The sequence below is a fragment of the Strongylocentrotus purpuratus genome, unplaced genomic scaffold (assembly GCF_000002235.5).
Source record: "Strongylocentrotus purpuratus isolate Spur 01 unplaced genomic scaffold, Spur_5.0 spur5_contig_844, whole genome shotgun sequence".
NCBI classification, from domain to species: Eukaryota; Metazoa; Echinodermata; class Echinoidea; order Camarodonta; family Strongylocentrotidae; genus Strongylocentrotus; species Strongylocentrotus purpuratus.
The window spans coordinates 2,396,856-2,420,518 of record NW_022145551.1 but is presented as its reverse complement, the minus strand read 5'-3'; the positions used below and the strand labels follow the sequence as shown (position 1 = coordinate 2,420,518).

The 23,663-nt window shown below is 36.9% G+C and overlaps 1 protein-coding gene across 1 annotated transcript; it reads left to right on the top strand.

Moving 5' to 3' along the window:
* Positions 1-1,430: 1,430 nt before the first annotated feature.
* On the top strand, positions 1,431-11,896 carry LOC115918240 (insulin-like growth factor I). The gene is made up of 4 exons (XM_030990984.1): positions 1,431-2,203; positions 4,259-4,431; positions 7,501-8,188; positions 8,395-11,896. The coding sequence occupies exons 2-3, from the start codon at positions 4,269-4,271 to the stop codon at positions 8,142-8,144; spliced, it is 807 nt and encodes a 268-aa protein (XP_030846844.1). The 5' UTR covers positions 1,431-2,203; positions 4,259-4,268; the 3' UTR covers positions 8,145-8,188; positions 8,395-11,896.
* Positions 11,897-23,663: the final 11,767 nt, after the last annotated feature.

The following is a 23,663-nucleotide window of genomic DNA, read 5'->3' as shown; positions in this document are numbered from 1 at the left end:
TATCTTTAAGTGTAAGAAGTGGTACGAATGCTTAGCTACAACCTAATTTAAAAGTCAGCCTGTCATTCCAAGAGATAACAAGGACACCTCTATATCCCTTGATCGGATCAAGTTAATCCTCTCAGCTACGGATCCGCTTCGATTGATGAGAATAGAGACTAAATCGAGTTGAATTAGAAATCGCTTAACACCGTAACACTCTCCTCAGATACCTCGAATCAAATCAGTCGAAATTGATTTCGTTGTTTCTTCTTCTTTCTTCCGTTACTTGAATTAGTAATAGAACATAAGAAAGAAAGCAGGGACATGGAGAGAGAGAGAGAGAGAGAGAGAGAGAGAGAGAGAGAGAGAGAGAGAGAGAGAGAGAGAGATGTACAATACTGTCAAGGTAAACAACTCATACTAAGCGAAATCTTAAACTATTGCACTTTGTAAACAGAGTTTGACAAACTCGTTACGATTTACCACTAATCTTTCGATGGGATAAAGCTTCTGCTTTTTCTTTGCGAGAAACCAATGTGTGTTTGAAACCTATCCTATTTAAGTTTTGGGTATATCAGTTCGAAATTCCTCAGAGAGAGATAAAAGAAAACGCATTCGCCAAGGTTGTCATCCCCTGCATTCATCCCTCTAAACATGTCAACTTCTCAGCTCTGCATGTCAAAAGTTTTGATGAAGAAGCTTTTACAAAGGAACATTAAGCATCACGCTTCAGACTTAATCCCGAATTTGTCTTATCTCCTTCTATTTCCAAACTCTTCTCCCCTGCTCGAGTGAGAGAGAAAGGTCTCTTTTGGTAGGTAAACCACTTGTCCATGTGAACTGTAAATAGGGGCGATTGTGTTGGTCAAAATCGGCAACTAATCGTATTATCTGAACGTTCGCTTTTATTGAAATCTTTATTTGTTAGAGAGTCGCCAGAGCTCGAACCAAACCACTGCTCTTCCCCAAATCAATGGGGGCTGCTTGATGGCCCGGACTCTGAGCTTTTGTTTCTTGCAGTTATCCTACAACACTTGCATCGTGTATTAGGGCGTGAAAAACAAGTTTCCATTAAGTGCACAAACATTCTTAAATCCATTGCGTACCGTGTTGTTTCAACATACAGTACACGCCGATTCTCAATAGAGAAAGAAAAATAAGGGAAGAGTTACACAAAAGATGAACGGCTTTTAGGAGGAGTATGTTGACAAAACATATCGACTTTTCAATGTGTGTTTATCTGTTTTAAGAACGGTTTTATTCTTCTCCACCGCGAGTGCTTCAGAATGAGCTTCCGGATAAGTGGGAAGGTCGGGATGTAATGATATTTTTGGAGGATGCATTTGTCGATGGAGTGGGGAACATAAAAGGAGACGGCATCTCGAAAATCAAAATCGAGTTCTTAATCGCTTATGTACATTCATCGAATGACGTCATCGCGGGGCAGAAGAGGAGACAGCAAACGAAAGGAAAGTTGGAGATAAGAAGGAGAGGGGATATTCTTGATTGAGGAATGCAGTAGAGTTGATTCTAGATCAGGGGTAAAGAAAGTGAGGATGTTTTCCTGTCCTCTCCATGGTAGCCGTTAACTTCAAGGCACGCCTGGTCATTTCGTTTGACTTCGCAAAGCGCACATCGGGGAAGCACCACCAAAACTCGTGCTAGTCATCTACCAATCTCTTCACTCCCTCAGCATTCATTTTCAACACGTGTCTGGTATATTTTGATAGATATCATCATAGTTTGATGTTTGCTTCATAATATACATCGTCGGTTGTGTAATGAAAGAGCGTTGATTATTTTAACTTTTCGATATATCAGCTAAAACCAGCCAGAACCAAATGAAGGTGGACGCTCTTTTCATCCAGTTATCTAATTTTTAATCAGTTCATCACCTATACAAAGCAAATGGCCACTTTCGCAATATTTGACTCCGTTCTGACGCCATTGTGACGCCAAATCGAGGAAAAATTCTATCAAGAAATTAACAACCCAGTCTGGTTTACCAGCGCTAGCCGTTCACACTGTTGACTAATTATTTTTTCATAAACTGGATTAACTCTTTGAATAAAGAGTACATTCAACAGTATTTCATATATTCCAGCGTCATATTACGACATTTGTTTTCGGACGTCGGGCACTACTTGAGACGATTATGTTGAGAAGTAACGTAGTAATGACAGCTCTATCATCGTTAAGGAGATAACAATAACTTTACTTGGTGAGTTTAATATTGCAACCGGATGGTCGTGATTTGATCATTTTCATCATTCATTTTGATCGAGTAAAGGGAGGAAGGGAAAGAGAGGGAGAGGTAGAGAGAGAGAGAGAGGCAGACCAATCGATGCAGAAGAAGAAACGGTGAAATCTCATCATATCCCTTGATTATATGTGTATACATTTTAATTATTGGTATTATTAGTTTAAATTATTATGATAATTTTTGTTTTTTTGGGGGAACTCAAAATTATCCTACAAATGTTTGTCTAAGCCATGTCACAGCTCCACTCATTAATGAAGCATAATTATAGTTCCAGGGCACTATCGCTTACACGACGACGATGGCGCGGCGACGCCTTTCATTCGGAATCATGCATTCGTCTTGTATACGAGATCGTAAACAGAGTCAAGAATAGCAGCCATTACTTCGCATTGCTAAGTAGATCGAGTACTCTTGAGATTGCAGACACCCGAGTCTCTAAGTTTGGAACTATTTTGAAGATGCGGCCTGATTGTGGCTTTTAGGTGTATCCTGTCGAGTCAACGAGCCACTCTATATTCTCATCTCTCCTTCTCCCCCTCCCTCTGACTTCCGCACCTCTCTCACCACCGTTCATTATCTTAAATGCACTTTCATCCCCCCTCCTCCTCCCCCTCCTCCTTACTTTCCTCGGAAAATGTCTTCTCCCATTTTCTCTCAACTTCGTGAGTATTTTCTACCCCCTTAATCCGGGTCGGATATAGGTATCATATTCCCGGCGTAATTCTAGGAGGCTTTTAATTAGAACTTTTCAACATGAGCTAGAATTTGGACTATCATTATCGTTGCTTCTCTCTTTCAATTTGCCGCCGTTTTCCTTCTGCATGTCGACCGTAATACGTCATTGCGTGTACTTAGTCTATATTTTCTTGAGAAATGTTTGCGTCGTGTATTTTTGTAGATTTTCGTCGCTGATCAGCGTCATCAAGTTTAAAGTGCAATGCCCGTATTGGCGTACAAACCCTTCTTTTTAAAACCCTACATGTAGTGTCTAGTCGTATGTAAAACGCCCACTCTACGTCACAACACAAATGGCATCGTCCCTACATATACATTCCACTGTAGATTAATATAAGCATGATCAATTCGAATGTTGTTTTTAAGAATTGATATTTTGTTTACAGTTTTAGCAGATCGAGAAATGAATTAATGTAAGTCTGTATACTTTGTTAAGTTTTTCTTTTGTATACGAAATAATGAAAATGGAAAAGGGTAGGCCTGACGATTTTGAAAGACAATAGTAATGTTATCATAGTCATGAAGATTGTTATGTACATGTATACGACTTGATTACATGTATCACCATGTTTTCATTCCCATGTTTTTTGTTTCTTCTTTTTCTTCTTCTTCTTCTTCTTCATCATCTTGCATGAAAAAAGGAGGAAAGGGGGAAAGGGGGGGGGGGGGCGATTTCAGACCAACCCTCTGGAAATTGACAGAAACATTTCTTATCAGCTGAAATTGTTTGTATGTCAACACACGTTGCATCTGAGGAGGCGCGATAGGTCAGTTGGTAGAGCAGTGGTCTCGTAATCCGGCGACCCGGGTTCGAAACCAATGCGATGCGCTAGTGCCCCTTGGTATGGCATTAATCCTCATTATCAGGACATAAAGCCGTTGGTCCTCTGGTTGATTACTAACAATCATTAATGCTTTCTTAGCAGTCAGGTAAAGTAACCACCATCATTTCACTACCATATATAAAATTGTCATTACTTGTGAATTTCATGCTATTACATTTACACATTTGTTTGTTTTCTTCAAAGATACCATATCATGTAAATTAACTGACTTTCTTCTCCTCTCGTTTGTTTCTTGTAGAAACTCTCTAGAAATTGACAGATACATTTCATATTAGCTAAAATTGTTGCTTTTTCAACAAACGTTTACTTCTCATTATTGGTAAATGCCATAGTTAAACATAATATTATACATATATATTTTTTATTTTTTATTCAAAGATACCATACAATGTAAATTAACCGAATTTGTTCTCCTCTCGTTTGTTTCTCTTAGAAACTGGACAATGGACCCTTTCAGGGTACTTCTTTATATGGTAACATTCCTGCTATATGTGGTGGGACCCATCTCATCGTTTCGGCTCTGTGGGCGGGAGCTCGCCGATGCCCTGGCTGTCGTCTGCAAAGGGCGAGGATACTATATCGACGATTCAGAGATCGCACAAAAAGGTAAGTTCTAGCTACAACACACCCCCTTCTCCAAAAAAAGAACTAAATTAAATAACAGGAAAAGACTCTCCTTTCTGCCTCACATAATTATATTTATATAATTTTATCCAAGGACTGAATAGATAATCAAAAATTAGAAAAAGACACGAATTGAAGAAAACGGTATTGACCTCTACACCCCCACCCACCTACCTAAAAAGAGAGAGGAAGAACAAAATATGAATGTTCAATATTTTACTTTATTATGACTCTACGATCTGAGGGGATCAAACTTGGAAGCAAACAAATACGGCTACTTTATTTAATATTTATTTTGTTTTAAATCAATTGATCAATAAAAAGGTACCAATAATCGGACAAGTGGGTACAGAAATTATATTGCGAGTAATGCTAGTTCTGACATTTCGACTTCAAAGAGTATCAAGTATTTCTGAATTTGTTTGGTTTTTGCAAACCTATTTACGAAATAATGATTATGTTGCCCTATACCTCAAGAACCTTCCATGAGGGTTTAAACAAATTGAACATTACGTAACATTGATATTTCTCCGGATTAAAATCATAACATCTTCCCGATAGCGGTGTCGATAATTAGAGGGAAAATTCAAATCATGTTCAGGACTTTCCCAAAGCAGGTTCATTGCTTCCGTAATTTCCTTCTTTAGTCGTGACATTTGGACTTGCTGAAAAATAGCTTTTGCGGCTGAAGGCAGGTTAATACAAAATAACGTACTTGTGGTATTTAAAGCAATAAAACAAGCAGACAAGCAAACGAGCACACAATAAATAAAACAAAAAAACGCCGTGCCGAAAAAAAAATAACGGCCTTCTTAATTAGTAAGTATTTGGTTGCTTTATTTACATTTCTCTGCAACTCTCTATCAAAATGTATCTAAAATCTAATGATAGTTGAAAACAATTCTTTTAATTTGTTTAATCCCAACTATATAGTGCGTGTACAAGAGCATTACGCCCGCAAAAAATCGGGTATTAATTATATATATATATATATTATATATTGTAAGTGAATTCAATTCGTATGGATTGGTGAATTTGTGGTGTAAGATATTTAAAACAACCAGAATTTGGTCTAGATCCACACAAGTATTGACGAATATTAGTTTCCCATCTGCATCTATGAATGTTATTGTTGCAGCTTAACTACACGTTTGTTTACATACTTCATGTTATTATATCAGATCAGTAGGATGGTACTTGTCTCTAATGCTAGTATTAGTATAAACTCGGCATAATCTAACATATTTGAGCTCGCTTATAATCGGCTTAAAGCGATCTCTCTTATCGTCACATTCCGTTAAAGTGGATGAATTTTATTGTTGACTATGTATTCATTCTGCCTTCAAAAATATTCTTAATTTGTTATTTGTATTGATAGTAGGCGGTATTGGTATGCGCTCTGAAGAAGCCGGACTATTTTATGTTGCAAATCGGCTTATTAAAGTGAGCTGTCTCTTTCTTAACTGCCAGTAAAGGTGAATCACTGAGTAAAACGAGTTGCCTTATTAATCCACTACCAAGGTCACGCCATATGTTACTGGAATGATTGACGTCTCATTTGTTTCCAGACAAATAATATGGGCTTTCTCGGGTATTTATGTTTCTACCCCCCCCCCCCCCCTCTACCTCCACTCCCCCATTTATTTCCGTAGTTACTATGTAGCAGTATTATTGTCAACCGTTATTTGTCCTCGCGTTATTTTGATTAGGACATACTTATGTTAGATTCTGACCTTTATTTTCTCCGCCCCCTTTATTTCTTTCCACCCGTCCAATGTATTACTTGCATCAATATCTTTTAATTTACTAGCCAAGTTTATTAAGGTTTTCCTACGTTAGATTCCAACTGTCTACTTTCATTTCGGTTACCATCTCCACCCCCTATTTTCTTGCAGTTTTTATCTTCCCCCTGTTTTTACTGGCATCTGCATTTTTTCTTTGAGTAGCGAAGTTACTAATTTTGAACAAAATGATTCCAGTATGCTTGCACTGCTAAATGGAAATACTTTAAGTTTTGTAACATTGCTGGCAATACTTATATCACCATTATGTACGATCAACACGATAAATCAATGTTTCAACAAGTCCTATCCCGGGTGAATGGCGCCGGAAATAACCGGAAGTAATAGCGGGGTCATTTGATAGACAATTCAAACGAAGGATTGTAAACCTGTCGATAGTATGTCTGTTGGGTCAGGAAATACTAATGCCTCGCATGGATTACGCATTGTCTGCCAAGACTCAGACATCCCCTTAAGTATATTGTACTCTCCCGATCCTCCCTTCTCTCCCCCACCCTTCACATCTCTCTTTACCTCTCTCTCCTCTCTCTCTCTCTCTCTCTCTCTCTCTCCATCTCTATTTCTGTCTCTTGCTCTTTCTCTCCCTCTCTGACCTTTTCTCTGAATTGCCTTCTTCCCTATTACCCCTCCCCTCTTTCTTCCTATCCTCTTTCTTAGTTTTATTCTCCCCTCATTTCAACTCGTTTCTATTGGTAGCCAGTGCACATTTCAAATTTTTCTTCCTTAGTCTCAAAATACAAATCAAAACTTCTATAAAACCTTATTCTGAACAGAACTGTCATAATGGCAGATCAATCGCATTCCTCATGTGTTCATGTTCTTTAATTTGGGATTTTTTTTTTTTTTTTTTAATTCTTGGCCATTTCTTGTAAAGCTACTTTTCTCAGATCTCGAATAACCGTCTCAGAGATGGTTGCAGAATGAGTGTTACAAATCGATATTCGCAAATGTTATTGTTTCTATCCGCACAATAAGCAGAAAATGTGTTCTATATTTCAAATCTACAGATTTATAGGCCTATCCTGATCTCATGCTAAAATTTCCCGAGCTCCCCAGGTCTACTTTTCGACAAAAAGTATAACCGAAACTTATCGCAAGATGGCGCTATGATACATCTATCGACGTGCATGTAAAACCGTCACTCCGATAGTGGGTGACCCAAGACTTGCAATATGAATATGTTTATATAGAAGACAATTTTTTTTATTTGTCTTAATGATCAGTTCCCTCTTTCTTTTCTTTCGAACAGATTCGCCGATTGTACCCCATCATGTCGCGTCAAGCTTCTTGGGTTCGTCGAGCGCTTCAGCTCACAGTCGGCAACGGCGGCGGGTCCGGACAGGACAGATCGTCAACGAATGTTGCGACAAGGAGTGCTCAAACAACATCATGGAAAGTTATTGTAACAGAAGAACTCCCGAAGTACCCCCCGAAAGCGTCATCTCAGAGAACCCATCAGAAGAGATAACGGAAGACTCCACGTTGCGCACAGACGGCGAATCAACGGAGATACGGACGGACATAAATCCCGCCACTAATCTTGAAGTGCCGAGTCCGGACGAAAATACGCCGGACGCAACCGCGACGTCGGATGTCGAGCAACCGCGTTCCGATAATACAACCGCAGTAGAAAAGCCGAGGAAGAAAGACAATGGCAAAGGCAAAAATTCTTCTTTAGAGTCGTCAACAAAAAAGAACAGGACTTCCAAAGGTATGAGTAAAGAGGATAGAAGGCGGATTGCCAGTGATGAAAGGAGGGCTAGTAGGGAACGAAAGAAGGAGCTGAGCCGGGAGAGGAGAAAGCGGTTGAAACTGCAGCAGAGGAAAGACAAGAAGAAAAGAAGCGGTTGGAATCAGCGGAGAGGAATAGAGGGACAGACCACATGGGGCTGAGCGAAGACTCGACGCTGCTTGCAAGGGAACCCTTAGGCATTGATGTAAGTAAAGCACAAGTACTTTTATCTTACAAAAATCAAACAAATACATAGCAAATTAGGGTTTGATGTTTTCTTTTAGGAAATAATGTCATTTAGGTGCTGTTGTAAATGAACTCTTTGAGCTCAGTAATATAGGCTGTTCATATAATCTCATTGAGAAATTATTCAAACTCTTAAAAATGTACTTTCCTCTCTTTCCTCTCCAGGTACGAAAGCGGTTTCATCACACGCCGCGGTCATCGAGAGAGCAAGCGTCAACAGCGACACACGCGTTAGACGACGATCCGGCGACGTCGCGGCAAGAACGACGCCGAACTCAGTCTCGTCCTAGCTCGCGAGAGCGAAAGACGCATAGAACGACAACAGCGACAGCGAGGGAGGAAGAAATGCAACGTGAAAGAAGGAACGTTATGCAACGCCTTACCGGTCTGTTTCTCTGATAACGCTGTGTAATGCTAGGACAGATTTGTCAGGTTCTGCGGGACTATGTCAGTAACTTACAAAGATGACGCTGGTATTTGCAATCTCGTGACTCTGAAATTATCGGAGATGTAAAAGAATGAACCGATATTAGGCTCCTGCTGCAGATAAACAATGGTGCCGAAACTGTAACGAGGACCAAGACCTGTATCTTCATGATATGCAAAGGAGTGTATTCATATTTGCTACGATTGTGATACGACGTTACTACGATTTGAGGGCGATGTGTGTACGGTGTTACCAAGATGTAACTACGATGTTGAGGTACAACACATGCTGAAGAGATACAAAGCTGCTTTAACATGAGAAAGTGTCCTTTACGCATGTGGCGAGTGATGGGTTTCCTTAACGATCGTTTTGAGGATGTTGCATGGCAACATAATAACTATGCAAACTAAACATTATTGATTGCAGACGTTTGGGATCATAACGATGACGGCTATAACTGAAATGCAATCGTCAGATAAAACGTAACCAATAACTTTGAAAATTGCCACGACCTTCGGCGATATTTGATACCACGATGTGCCACGAATGTGACACGAAAAATCCATTGTATTCATTTATTTTCCCGACTTTGGCTGAATTTTGTCGTATTATGGCTGAACCAGTTGCTGAATTTCGCTGATTTTTTTAAAACTGTATTTTACCTGTCTTAAATTTTAAATTACCAATCGTTACACGTTCCTGTAGCAGTTTTACTTTACTGTATATACAATCTGAAACTTATTTTTAGATACAGTCATAATGATGTATATGATAACATAACATTAAAACGACGGAGGTTTTGTGAGCATTATGGAAAAAGGTGATTATAAAGAATCCATGGAATAGATTGGAATTAACAAATTAACAGATGTACAATTAATATTAGGGGAACGAGACAGTAACTTTGATAACTTTGATGAGTGAAAATAATTTTTTCTATTTATTGTAAACAATAACTAATCAATTCTACATGACGTAGAGTAATTTTCTATTTTAAAATGTGACGATTTTTGTCGAGATGTAAGTGCGCTTCTCTGATCAAAATAATCTTTTCTAATTTATTTTTGTTCGCAAGAAGGTGACTAGAAATAAGAAATTTTCTGCTACAGCAATTTGTTTTCATGATTAACTATATTATTTAGGATCAATCTAGATGAAAGTGGACTCTAACCTACAAATAATGTTATTCAATAGTTTTATTGTGCATTGTATTCATTTTTTGTACAAAGAATAATGTATTCACTTGACTGTGATATTTTTGTATTTTTTCTATAGAGTATGAATCCTGATGAATCGTTCTTTTAACATTTGAACTGTGTAAATATTCATTTGGAACCTTGGTATTCCGTTTTTATTTAAATACATTGGCGATATATTATAGAAAAAGCCACGAACGTGGTATGTATTTATTGATTGTAATAATGATTTCATAAGGAGACTTACGTGAGCCTACTCTTAGCATGTTTGTGGGTTGTAATTCTTGCAGTTATGGCGTCCCATTTCCTTCTCCTCGGCCCCTCCTTCTTTCCGAGTCTTATCCATGCCTCTTCTCTTTTTTTAAAAATATGCCATCTCGAATGTATAACGGTACCTGCAGCCTGCACTTTGTCACTTTGTCTATTAATACATATCATCATTATCATCTGAGCATTTAAGTAAGCGATACAATAGTATCCTTCAAATTTAAAAATATTGTATTCACTGAATAACTATACAAGGATTGGCAAAGAAAAAAATACCTTTATAATGCATCTACGTATCAAAGTGATGTCTCCGCGACCGTTTAGGTTTTTTGTTTTTCTTTATTTTTAAACAGGTTTATCCTCTATAAAGATACATTATCGCTGTAGACTGCCTTTAATTTTAGTGAGATCTCGGTCGTTCCGTATAAATTATCAATGGAAACTTGCTGCCGCTTTCTTTTGTTTTCTTCATGTTATTACTTATTTGAAGAAAAAACTATTAAACACAGTCTGATTCATTAAAGATGTTATAATTGATTAAGCTACATTTCATGACATTTACAATCATCTGGGGTCGTATGTTCATGCACTTATAATTTCTTCATAACCTTCCTTGAATTAACAGAGCATTTATTTGGCTTAAAATAACGAATCCAATCGGATACTAAATGAGTTAAATTTAGTTGAATTTAACGAATTAGATAGTATAACACATCTTATCACGAGGTTTAAAAAGTTGACATGCAAGACAATTATTTTGCGGAAATTGTGTTTATTTATAGATAACTTAACTTTAGCATAACAAAGTAAAAAATAAACACAACCAAATGTCTTTTTCAATCTAGTATTAATTATGATATTATAAACATAACACATTTGTATTCATGCCTATTAATACTGATACCTACCAGTTATATGACCAAATATACAAATCAACGTGTATTCACTGTTTGTATTGCACGAATGATATGATATCTATTTAAACAGCTGCACTTTTGTGACATTTATGCTCGATTCACTACAAAGATTATCTTCTCGCTTTAAAATACATGTAGTTTGAATGAAAGGATTTTTTTTTAAAGTGTCAAATTTCATTTGTATAGCATGAAAGGGAAATCGTAATTATTTCAACTAGTATTACATGATTTAAAATGAGTTTTTTTAAGCACTCCAAAACATTTCTTTTTTTAGATGAAAGCTTTTGATGTGAAATATTTTTCAAACGTAATACCTTACTAGATCTTAAAATGTTGCTCCTAAAAATGTATAACATTATATTTCGTATAAAACTGTATACAAGAGTTTTAATCACATTTTTTTTTAATAGAAAGACTCAAGAGTTTTTTTTTTCCTGAAAAAAATTGCCTCATCTCCTACCTCCATTAAAAAATTATTATGGTATTGTTATGAAATAGTCAATACGTTTAATGAACAAAATATCAAAACATGTTTGACCTCATCATTATTATTTTTGTAATTTTTACTAGTCCAAAAAAGTATTATTAGAATTTAAAAAAAATCACACTTCTAAAAATCTTTGTTATTCTAACGTATGATTAAAACCACCGAACCTATATGTTTAATTTGTATAATGATGATTATGTAAATGGTTGATATTTTCTTCTTGTTATTTTTTGATTTATATGTTGTCAATTGTTGATTGAGTCGACTAGTTTCACTAAGCTGCATTTTGAATAATAGAATGTGATGATAATTAACTGGATGAAAACAACGGAGTATCTCCAAAATAAAACAAATTTGAGATAGGAAAAATTAATGCAATGTTGTTTATTGTTTTTGTATATTGTTATGTTTACATGCTGTTGATTGTACTTGTAGGACAAGTTAGAATGTTGGGAGCCAGAAGGGTGTTAACTTATAAACTTGAACACAGATCTATAACGCCCTTCTGGCTTCAACTTCAGACGAAGTGAGCATGATGTGAGTGCAGTGCCTTTGATATTGATCTAAAAGGCATCGACTTCAAAAGGGCATCGTAAATGTGTGTGTGGGAGAGGGTGCTAAGCCATACACAATCTTTTTTCAGCCAAGCTACAATTTTGATAATTTTGAGCATGGTCGGTCAATTTCAACATATGATGCCTCGATTGTTTGTATGGTCTTTATATTAATTAATAATGTGGAATAGAATAGAATAGAATAGAATTTTATTGTCTTCTTCCGAAGAATGAAGAAACTTTCCTTCGAGGTTATGCATATACATAAACATTTCACAACTTATACAAAATTTATAATATAAATACAATTATACCAAAATATTCAAATGCATACTAAATACAAAAGTATTAGTTAATGAATAACATACGTACAAATAAATAGAATACAAACTACATAAAACATAAGGATAAAGGGAAGAAGACAAAAGGGAGAAATAGAGAAGAATATAGAATGATGGGAGTTAAAGGGGAATGTAGCCCCGGGGAAAGAAACTCAGAAACCGACATTCCCCCCCCCCCCCCCCCCTCCCTCACCACCTCCAGGTCCTCACTCTCTTTCAAACAAGTACGAAGAGACAGAGAGACTAGAAAGAGAAAAGAAAGAAGAAAGGGGAGAAAGAAAAGTAACAGAAAAAAGGAGAGAGAGGGAGAGAAATGTATTGCTTGAGGATGTCCCGACTCTTTCGTAAGCAACTATAGTTCGACAATAATTTCTATACCCATTTCACAAGCGACGGCATGAAAGTAATCTTAAAACGAAGATAAAGTGAAATAATCAAAACTTGTTTTTATAAATATTTTTTAATACTAAGAAATGAGAATGGCGATAAAAACGCACGAATAATACGATACAGATTTATTAGTTTGAACCACTCTTGTATAAAGATCAAGTTAGTCAAGTTTACCTAAATTTGCAATCGACGCACAATACAATTAGACACTAACACATTAAATATCTCATGTAGACAGCAGGCTATGGGACATGTATTTTGGTATGACAAAAAAACTCTTCGTAAACACTGAAAGACTCCTAAACCCAATATTAATGTTGTTGCTGATTACGATGATAATATCAAAAATAGTGGGTTTTCGTACAGCGCTCATATTATCTGTCATGCTTTGACACTCCTGGCGCTCCGCAACTAATGATGATGATAATGATGATGATAATGATGATGAGGATGATGATGATGAAAGGACTAAATGATAATGTCGATGGTGGTGATGATATCTATGACGATGAGTACGGTGATAGAAGTCACAAAGGACATACGACACTCAAATCGAACAGCTACTGGCTTCGCACAGACTGTCTGACTTTCAACAGTAGAGGACGCCAAACCGCTTTTGTATCGGGAGCAATATTGATCGCTTCTATGGCACTCTGTCCGTTATTTTCCTTAATTGATTGATTTTTAAATATTTGTTATCCATCCCAGTCTCGTGCGATCTGTTTCAAGACTTTGTAGCCCTCATACAGGCTTTTGATACTTTCAATCTCCACCGAAAAATAAAAATCCAATCTTAATAGACAACCAGGCGCGTACACAGGATTTTTTCAAGGGGGGGGGGGGGGGGGGTTTAACATTTATAAATCGGGCCGAAAATTTCGCAACGACTCAGCCAGCCGCTGAATAAGCGGGGGGGGGGGGGGGGGGTAAGAGGACACTTTTTTTGGGGGGGGGGTCTCGAAATTTGAAAAATTGACATTTGGCTTCGTTTGGGGGGGGGGGGGGGGGGGTAAGGTCACCTTTAAAAAAAAAAAAAAAATCCAAAGGGGGGGGGGGGGTTAGGGGGTGATGGGGGGTTTACATACATAAAAATACCAAGGGGGGGGGGGTTAACCCCCAACCCCCCCCCCTGTTTAACTGCTCTGAAAGGAACCATGCAGCATGCAGATGAGTCAGAGTTTGAATGAAATCGGACCCCCCCCCCCCCAACAAAAAAATTATAAAAAAAGAAAGAAGGAGATTTGCTTTTAATTTGTTTAATTCAAGTTGTTATCACTACATGTATTGGCTCTTCAAATTGTTCAATCTATAATGTTGTTGTCACGTAGGGCAGGACAACGTTCCCAACACAGAAAATGACTAAATTAAAAAAAGAAACTCGTTCAGTATGACTGGGATATGTATTTTTTATTTTACAGGACCTATACTGATAAGGCATTCATGATTTCTTAGGAGTAGAGTGCCTGAAGGGATAAACGAAATATGAAAACAAAAACATGAATAAGTGACTATTTGAGTACACAACAAACGGGACATTCATCCGTAGAAAAAAGAAAATTCAAGCCATTTCATATACAGAGCAGATGAGTTAGGAACTAGCAGGAGACGTCTGTAAGAGTACCAGAACAAACTGTTTAAAATGCCTGTAACCCTAATTATGTTGGTATTATTGCAAAAGATCTCTAAAATCTTCCTCATAATTCACATGTACTTTTCAATTCTGTTTACAGAATCATTTAATTTGCTGTCAAAAGTGATGAAATTGCTATCCGTTTTTCCGCCCTTGACTATTCCAGTATCTGGCCTATTTAATTTGATCTCCACCACACCAGCAATGCGACCTGCCCCACTAACTTGCTGCCAGCCAAAGATGGCGTAATCCTCAATTCAAAACGCCCGGCGAAAACAAAAAACGGTACTGAGGCTGTATTATGAGTTCGTTGATAACGCCATCTTCGGCGGCCTGAATCAAGTGTATAGGGAATATCAAGAACCAGCCAGATTCTGGACTAGCCCTTGATTAGCCCGCTGTTTGCTGGTATGATTCGTGACATATTAAGCTGGGCTACCCCCACCCCCTCCTCAGTGGACTGTCAGATGCATGTGTCGTGTATGTGTAATTATCACTCGGACGCCAAGTATCTCATCCGATGTCCAATCTTTAGTATGAAGTCCTACTTGATTTAGCCCATTCTCGAGACCCTATTTTTCCCGATGATTTTAGTCATCGAAATTGATGAAAGCAGCTTCACAGCAAGTGACAGTGATAATGATGATGTTGGGGAAGTAGGTGAGATAGGAGGAAGAGAAAGACTAAGAGAAGGAGCAGACGCCGTTCAGTGATGGTGCTGCTGCGGGGCAAGTCCCCGCCCCCACCTCACCCCCCCCCCCACTCCGGGAACGGAGGGATACCATGCGTGTTCCCAAAATCTCCGGCTCGTAACAAAAGAAAAAGGTCTACCCGTATTGACTTATCAAACCGGACTTTTGCTGAAAGGGGGGGGGGGGCGGTGCTGAAAAGTCTCGTATAACAAAAGAAAAAAGGTCTACCCGTATTGACTTTACACACCGGACTTTTGCTGAAGGGGGGGGGGGGGGGGGGTTGCTGGGAACACGCATATACGTACCCTAAATAACACTGAGTTTGGGGGGGGGGGGGGGGGAGTCATAGCCTATGTGCACGAACCTGAGCCTCGCGCTTTGGCGAATGGGCGCCGGAGACTAGCCCCACTCTTTCTTTCATTCTATCATTTTTTTAAATGTATGCATCATTAATTTGTTCATTATGTAATCCCTAACATAAGAAAAGTGCCCCTTTACGTCAGATAAGTGCCTATTTCACCTTCTTATAAGTGCCCCTTACCACCTATCATAATAATCCCCATTATCTTGGATAATTTCCTCTATTCGAATTTGAGAGGTGCCCCATTTCCTTCATATTAAGTGCCCCTTTTCCATTCTCATAAATGTACCTTGACATTTCTGGTGATTCGAATGCCCTTTTTACCTCTGATTGTTTCATTTTTTAAACTTTGACACGTGCCCTTTTTCCTTCTGATTTGTGCCCCTTCCCTTTTTAATTAGAGCCTCTTCCCTTTTTCATTAATGTCCCATTTTTCAACTCTGATAACTCTGATAAAAGGGTGCCCCTTTTTCTTCGACAAATGCCCCTTTTCCATTCTTACTAGTGCCTTTTTCATCTCTGATTCGAGAGCCCCTTTTCAGGTGCGAGAAGTGCTCCATTTTCACTATTCTTAATCGCCCCCTTTTGTAATACTTTGAACCGTCCTCCTGTTCTGTTCTAATTAGTGTTCTTTTCCATGTTGATAAGTGCTACCCTTTTCCTTTATAATGTCCTTAATTTAAAGCGATTAAAAACAGCATTTTCTTCAATTTTCAAAAACAAAGCTCACTCGCATTTAAAATATTGTTACCATTAAAGATATGTTCAGTTTGTCATGATTATATTGCGCTTAAAGACCCACCAGTATTGTTTTTCCCCTTTATAAGATGTATTTTTGCACACCGTAATATCACAAATCTTTCTTTTTTGCCCGCTCGCTTCGCTCTCTTGCAAAAATAATTATTCACACCATCACATTCGACTGCAAAGTATGATGCCTAATCAGTATCATAGGCCATGTAAAGAGAAAATTAAATATTGAAATCATCCCTAATAATCTAATCACAATGTAGGCGTACAAACAAATGTATACACATTTTATATTTTCACTTTGAGGTTTCCCTTTGAAGGTGCCCCCTTTCCAAGAAAGTGCCCTTTTTTGTTGGTGCCCCCTACTTCAGAAGAAGCTCAGACCCGTGAATAATGTGATTAGTTGTATGAATTCGGCGAAATATTGCTGCAGCTAGCTAGTTTAAAGAGGCGACTATAGTAATTAGGTGTGATTTGGTCAATTTGTTTCTTCTGAAATACCATAATCTAAATTTTCATGTTGAATAAAGCACTACAAGTATGTTACATTCAAGTTCAAAGACAAGTATTTCATGGTATTTAATGACCTTGCACTTTTCCTTCACCCCAAACATGCACTTATTAAAAAAAATCATTAAAAACAAGATTCTAAAACCAAAATATAACAAGTAGGCCTAATGTATCAGAAGAAAGTGGATAACAAGGGCTGATTACTAGACTAGCTTTGTCAATGTGTTATGCTGCCATCTAGTGGCCAAGATGGGAACAACGTTTTACCTCTTTGTAACCTGGGTCTATATCCCTTTGAGAGCGAGCCCGCTCACAGCGATCGTTTCCCTTGTGACGGAGCAATTTCGGTTACATCGCCAGTAATGGAAAATTTGGCGGTGCTTTCTACTTTCATTGCTCATAGCGCCTCATTCAGTAATTTTTGTGATTTTTAGTAAATGTAAAAATGAAAGATCGGACTTTTTCCTTTCTAAAAATGTAAGTTTTGTGTATCATTACGAAAAAGAGAGTCTGTTATTTTTTAGGGGAAGTGCCGTCTTATTTTGCTGAAGCTTCACGTCTTTCCTTTTCAATACACTCACAATACAAATTGCGTAAGTACCGCCGCACGCGCAGATCGGTCGATACCTCCATTCATTTCCCCATTGTCAATGATTGTCGTCTGCTAAAGCTCGGCCGATTATCAACCGAGCCATAAATAATAGGCCTAAGCCTTCGTTTTACATGGGTTTTCGACACATTTTGTAACTATATTCTGACCAACATTATGCCATGATCAACACTAAATGCCCCTTTTTGTTAATGTGCAAATCAAATATAGGACTATTTGGGAAATGAATTTGAGATGAACATTGTTTTATTCTCGAAAACGAAAATAATATTTACTTTGAATGCTTTCGACTTCGTTTCTCATAATTTGAAAAATTCATTTTGTTTTAGTTTTTACCTCCCGCTTAATTTTGTTAATTTTTTCTCTATCTATACATCTCTTAGAACCCTATTTTGATATGAGGTTGCTGTATCAATAACATATTTATTGAATTTTTGTACGCATATTTGATTTGTTTTGTTTGTAATGAAAATAGCTAAATCAATGACAGAGATTACAACAAAATCATAATCCATCACAATCATCTCTATCTCTCTCTCTTTCTATCTATTTATCTATATATCTCTGTCTGTCTATATCTGTATGTCTGTCTCCTTCCCCCCTCTCTGAATACGTCATGAATTTCGTGAAATTGGAATTGTGCTTCAGTGTCTTTTATTGCCTCATCGCGTTGTTGATGTGTTTTTTTTTGAAAGGGTGTGGCTAATAAGGAGTTAATCGCCATAGTCTTGGTAGTCTTCAATTTATTCGAAAATAAATGATATTGAAAATATAGTAATTCATTATATGTTATGAAACAATAAGGAATGAAGTGCAAACAACGTGAGAATTCAATTTATTTGTCTTCGTCTCCATCTGTGTTCTCGTTCAACATATCGTGTCAATAAAACTTTGATAATCCTCGTTTCATGATTAGTTTTGTAGATGGCATGTAAATGTAAACCGGTACATGAAAATATGATGATGATGCTTACAATATTGTAATAAAGTAGTAATGATAATACAAATTGTTTTCTTCATCTTGCGCTCGCTTTTCTTCATTGCCAGAAAACTTGTTTTTATGTTGCCTTGCATTTTGTTTCTTCAACAATGGTAGCATCTTTGCCCAGGAAAAGTCTCATATTTGTGGCTATACAGCCTGAGTTGCTCAAGACAAGACTGATATCCCGTGGGGAGAGAGAGGAAGAGTAATGGGTCGTTTTTTCAGAACATAACATTTGAACATTTCATATGCCCGCTCAAACCAAGACCGGCTTTAGGTTGATCAAGATATTTTACTCAAACCAAAATGGTTACATGCCCTCGTAAAGGTAGTTAGAGTGGTTGTTTGTATTGTCATGTAGATTGACCTATTGACCTACGTTTAGGCTCACATCCTCTTCTTTCAAAACGGTAAACTTCCAGAGTAGTTACTTCTTTACAATCTTTTGTTCCTCTCAGGGTGGGGGATAAGGCTTTCATAAAAGAGGTCCATACATGAATGATTCGCTAAATTGGTCAAGTTTATAAAATGAACAGCGTATTGTCATGTAAATACCCTACATCGATAAGGCTTAGATTAGTATATGATGAACAAAATGCCACACCGGTAGGGTAGATAAATACAAATAAGTAATCAGGGTCGAAATCGAACTGATAATACGGACCCGTAATACGAATATCTGAAATGCAGAAGGGTGCATGGAACTTGGAAGTAGCGTCAAGCAAGAATCCTGGCAAGAATATAGAACGGACGCGCGCGTACGCGTCCGTCTCCAGCTGTACGGGTATTTCGGGGCCTTTTTTTCGATCCGAACACTAACTTAGAGTAAAGTTGAAATGATATCACCTTTTCTCGATTTTTTTCTACGTATATTATTTTTTTAATAGATGAGATGAATGAATATATCTAAATAATAATTCAAAGAACTCTAGCACATAATAGCTAATAATAAGCTGGAAAACTTTGTCAACATATTAGGGATATATCCCGGCTTCTGTAGAAGCCCGTCGTCTCCAAAGTGATATTAGGGACTTTTAGATTTGCGTGGACTGATACGTGTGACGTCCATTCAAGGCAGTGCATTAAAAGGACGTCGATCGTAGCAATCCACGTTGTCGTTGTGCAAATCTAAAAGTCCCTATTGTCAGAGTGTCAACCCTAGTTCCAACTCACTAAAAATGCCTCGCAAAAACTCCAAAATATGTGAAGAAGAGGTAGGTATTCAAAGGTGTACCAATCAAGGTATAATAATTACAGAAGAACAAAATGAATGATGCCAGAAGAAATATCAGCTTCAGAGAGGAAGCTTTCTCTGAATAAGACGTGTGTGGACAGCCAAATGTTAAATAATTTTGATCCAATTTTTGCATTGAAAAGCATGTAACTTTTATATTTGTCAATATAACATGTATATAGTGTATAATTATATCACCTTCTTAGTCTGTTTATTATGCCGTACAGGTGTGTCGTTGACGGATGACTGTGTGCAAAGTGTATTTCTTTTTATTTTCTTTGTTTTCTCAGAATGGTGTTTTTGAGTGAAATGGTGACATTGTTGCCAAATATTTAGGATGAAGGGAAAAATGCAGAATGCTCAAATCTGTTGTGTAATATCAGTGATATGTCTGCTACAAGTTTATGGGAACAGTTTTAGGAAACCTTTTTAACAATGAAATTATTGATGTAGGAATACATAATTAGGCTATATCGCATGCGATTGGTCGAATATAAGTTCCTAAAAAAATTAAAAAAGTGGATAAAAAAAAATGCTCCCATATATTGGTTTATATAAATCCATAAAACTTACACACACAGTTTCAAAACAATGTGATCAGTAGTTAGCCCTAAAGCTTGGGCAACATAATTTCTTATTCTTTATAATTATGCAAATGAGGGATTAGTGCAACAATTCGTTTACGTACGTAAAATTACACCTTTAGGCAGATATTATGAATACATACAAAAATGAGGTGAATGCCACGGTAAAGTAACAACATGCACTGAAGCATAAATCTACCACAAAGTCCACAGCCTGGACCGTTTCCGTGTCGCGCGCCCAATCAGCTGAGAAAATAACACACCCTCAACGCTGACTTGGTGACAGTATATTGTCTCTCACTCTGTATTCTTTTCGACTGTTGTTGTTGTTGTGTGCAGCTAAATGTAATGTGCCAACACACGGAGCGACTATTTTACAAGAGCTTAAAGGTCAAGTCCACTCCAAACCATAGAACAATGGAAATCAGTACACAAATTACCGATTTGGTTATCAGTTTGTTACGTCATGTCCTCACTATTTATCAATTGCTTTATATAGTTTAATCCTATTAATTTATCTTTTTATCCTCCAATACTTGATTTTCCCATGTTTTGCCCAGGTTATATGATTTGTATTATTTTGCATGCATGACATTGCACAATACCTTTTATGAACTTTGAAGAATTGATAATATTTTCTGAATATTGTATATTCATTTTTTTTTTTTTTAAATCTAAATAGTTTATCAAAAGTCACATTTTTCATGATTTAACTGAAAAAGTACTCTACAGTGTGAGTAAAGAAAAAGTTTACACCTAGAAAATTGTTAATTATTTAAAAACTCATCGATTAACATTTAATTGTTATATGTCTTATGAAAGAGTGTTTTATCCCAAATCATTTGGTACCATTTTTGTGGTATGTGTTCACGCTTGGATGAACAGGAGACATTGTTTGCGAGAGTGCAAAAATTGACTTGCGGCTAAGTTGCCTATGTGACGTTTGAATAAAACAATTTGGATTTGGGTATTAATTCGGTCTTTGCAGATCCAAATAACATCCCTAACAAAATTAATCATGCCACACATATCACATATCGAATATCAAACATCAACGAACATTTGTACGCGTGTGTGTGTGGGTGGGTGGGACTTTGCCCTTTGCAAAAAACATGTGCAATGCATTTCAATTGATACATTCAATTCATTCTCTCACTCCGCTATTCCCAACATAATACTGTACATGCTGTAGGCATCACTTTGGCGCAAGTCGATTTTTGCACTCTCGCAAACAATGCCTCCTGTTCATCCAAGCGTGAACACATACCACACAAAAATGGTACGAAACGATTTGGGATAAAAACACTCTTTCATTATATGTATAATAATTTACTGTTCATAGATGATTTTAAAAATAATTAGCAATTTTCTAGGTGTAAACTTTTTTTGGACTCACACTGGATCTACACAAAAACATATTATTATCAATCTAACTTGGATGCTGGTGTGAAGAAATAAAATTCTTAGGGAGGAAATAGGAAATGTACATTATCAATATAAACATAACAATTAGTGGATAGTGAGGACATGACGTCACAGACTCATGAGTGAATTTCCAATCTGTCTTATGATTTTCATTGTTACATAGTTTTACAGATTTTTTCAAAAGTTCATAACTTTTTTTTATTAGTTTTCCGATTTTGCTCAAACTTTTTTTGATGGGTTTGTCTGATTTTCCTGCTTCTATTAAAAGTAATTTATTTTTGGAGTGGACTTGTACTTTAATCACCGTGTTACGCTGTAGTAAGGCCGTGTTGCACTTAGTCACAACGTTGCAAACAATTATAACCTGAATATTTTTAATAGGATTTTAAGGAGACTTTTCCTAAAATCTTTCTTTTATTTCTCACCTCAGTTTTATTAAAAACGCACTAAATATCAGGGTGAACTTTTCCTTTAATAACAGGACTAGGACTACTAATAATAATAATGATAATAACAAAATAAATAATAGTCATGATGATAATACGTTTAGTTATAATAATAATAATAGGCCTATGGTTTATGATAATCTCGGTCGAAGTTAGAATATCGATTGACCTACACATGTTAAGCACAGCTCAATCAAGCTAGAAGAGCAATGTATAGTCTATTATCTGAAACCTACCAATTGCAATTACCTATTGATTTCCTCTTAAAACTATTCGATCAGCTTGTGTTGCCTATTCTGCTCTATGGAAGTGAGATATGGAAATTTGAAGTGCTACATGATCTTGAGAGTTTCCTCGTGAAATTTTGTTTACAAGCCCTTTTGTGAGCAAGCCAACTGCAAATTGTATGTTTTTTGTGAATTGGGGAGGCTTAAACTTGAGAAATATATCGACAGCAGAATGATGGACTCCTGGTGTAGGATGGTACAACTTAGTAGAAAAGATACATTTTCTGGTGAGGTGTACATTATCTTAAAATTAACCTTTGAGCAGAATATACATCAGGCACCTTGGTTTAAAAAAAAATCAAGCTGACTCTTGACATTTGGGAATGTCTAATTTACGGGAAATATTTGAAAATACAATAGTAGTTGTGATTGTGTCAAAAACAAAACGGTGGAACGTCGATTGAAAGATTTTCATGTTAAGTATTGGTCTACTTGTATGTACGATCAATCACATTGTGTGAGATAACTATCGAAACTTAAAACATTCTTTATATTTAGAAAGATACTTAATCGATGTCATTAAATGAGATTGGAAAATTTTGAAGTCGTTTTCACCTGCCGATTTTTTCTGGTAGATATCCGGCGAATACTCCCTAGGAAAATGAATTTAAATACGCTCGACGCAATTTGAAATGACTTGAGGATGAGGTTCATTACCTGCATGCGTGCATGCTTTTCGTTCAGACAGAAAATCGTTCCTTAATAAATATTGTAAGACCGAATACATGCACTGAAAATTGATCAGCTTTTTAACTCCGATTATGTCCAAACACATTTAATCTTTTTGTTTTAAATGTCAAAAATAATGTTTCGTTTTCATTAATTTAAGTATGGGCACATAAAATGTCATGAGTTCAATATTTTCTTTATATTTATCTTTTGTCTTATATCAAATAGCTCTAGTATTTTAAGCATCGTGATTGGGCAAAACGGGTCACATGACACGATCGTGCCAAAAAAAAAAAGCGCTGTCAAAAGTGATATTGCACGCTAAAGATCCATATCAAGCGCAGGGTACGTGTAGAGCTGAGCAAGAAGCAAGGTCTTATCTTTTCATTTTCTAGAACCAACATAACCTATAGACTCTAAAGTTAGACTTTCGTTTCATGCGTCGATATTTATAAAACAAATATTAAACGCACTTGACCCTGTTGTGCGTAATGTATAAATGCAGTGTATGCTCGGTTTCTTCAGATAGTGCGCACCATGAACTCGCCGCAAACGGCGGCACCAATCCAAAAGAAACCCTGCATGCACTGCATTCACAATTTTGCACAATACCAATTATGTTGTCATTTTTATTTTCCATGCGCATATGTAAATGAAGATTAAGCGCATTTGTAT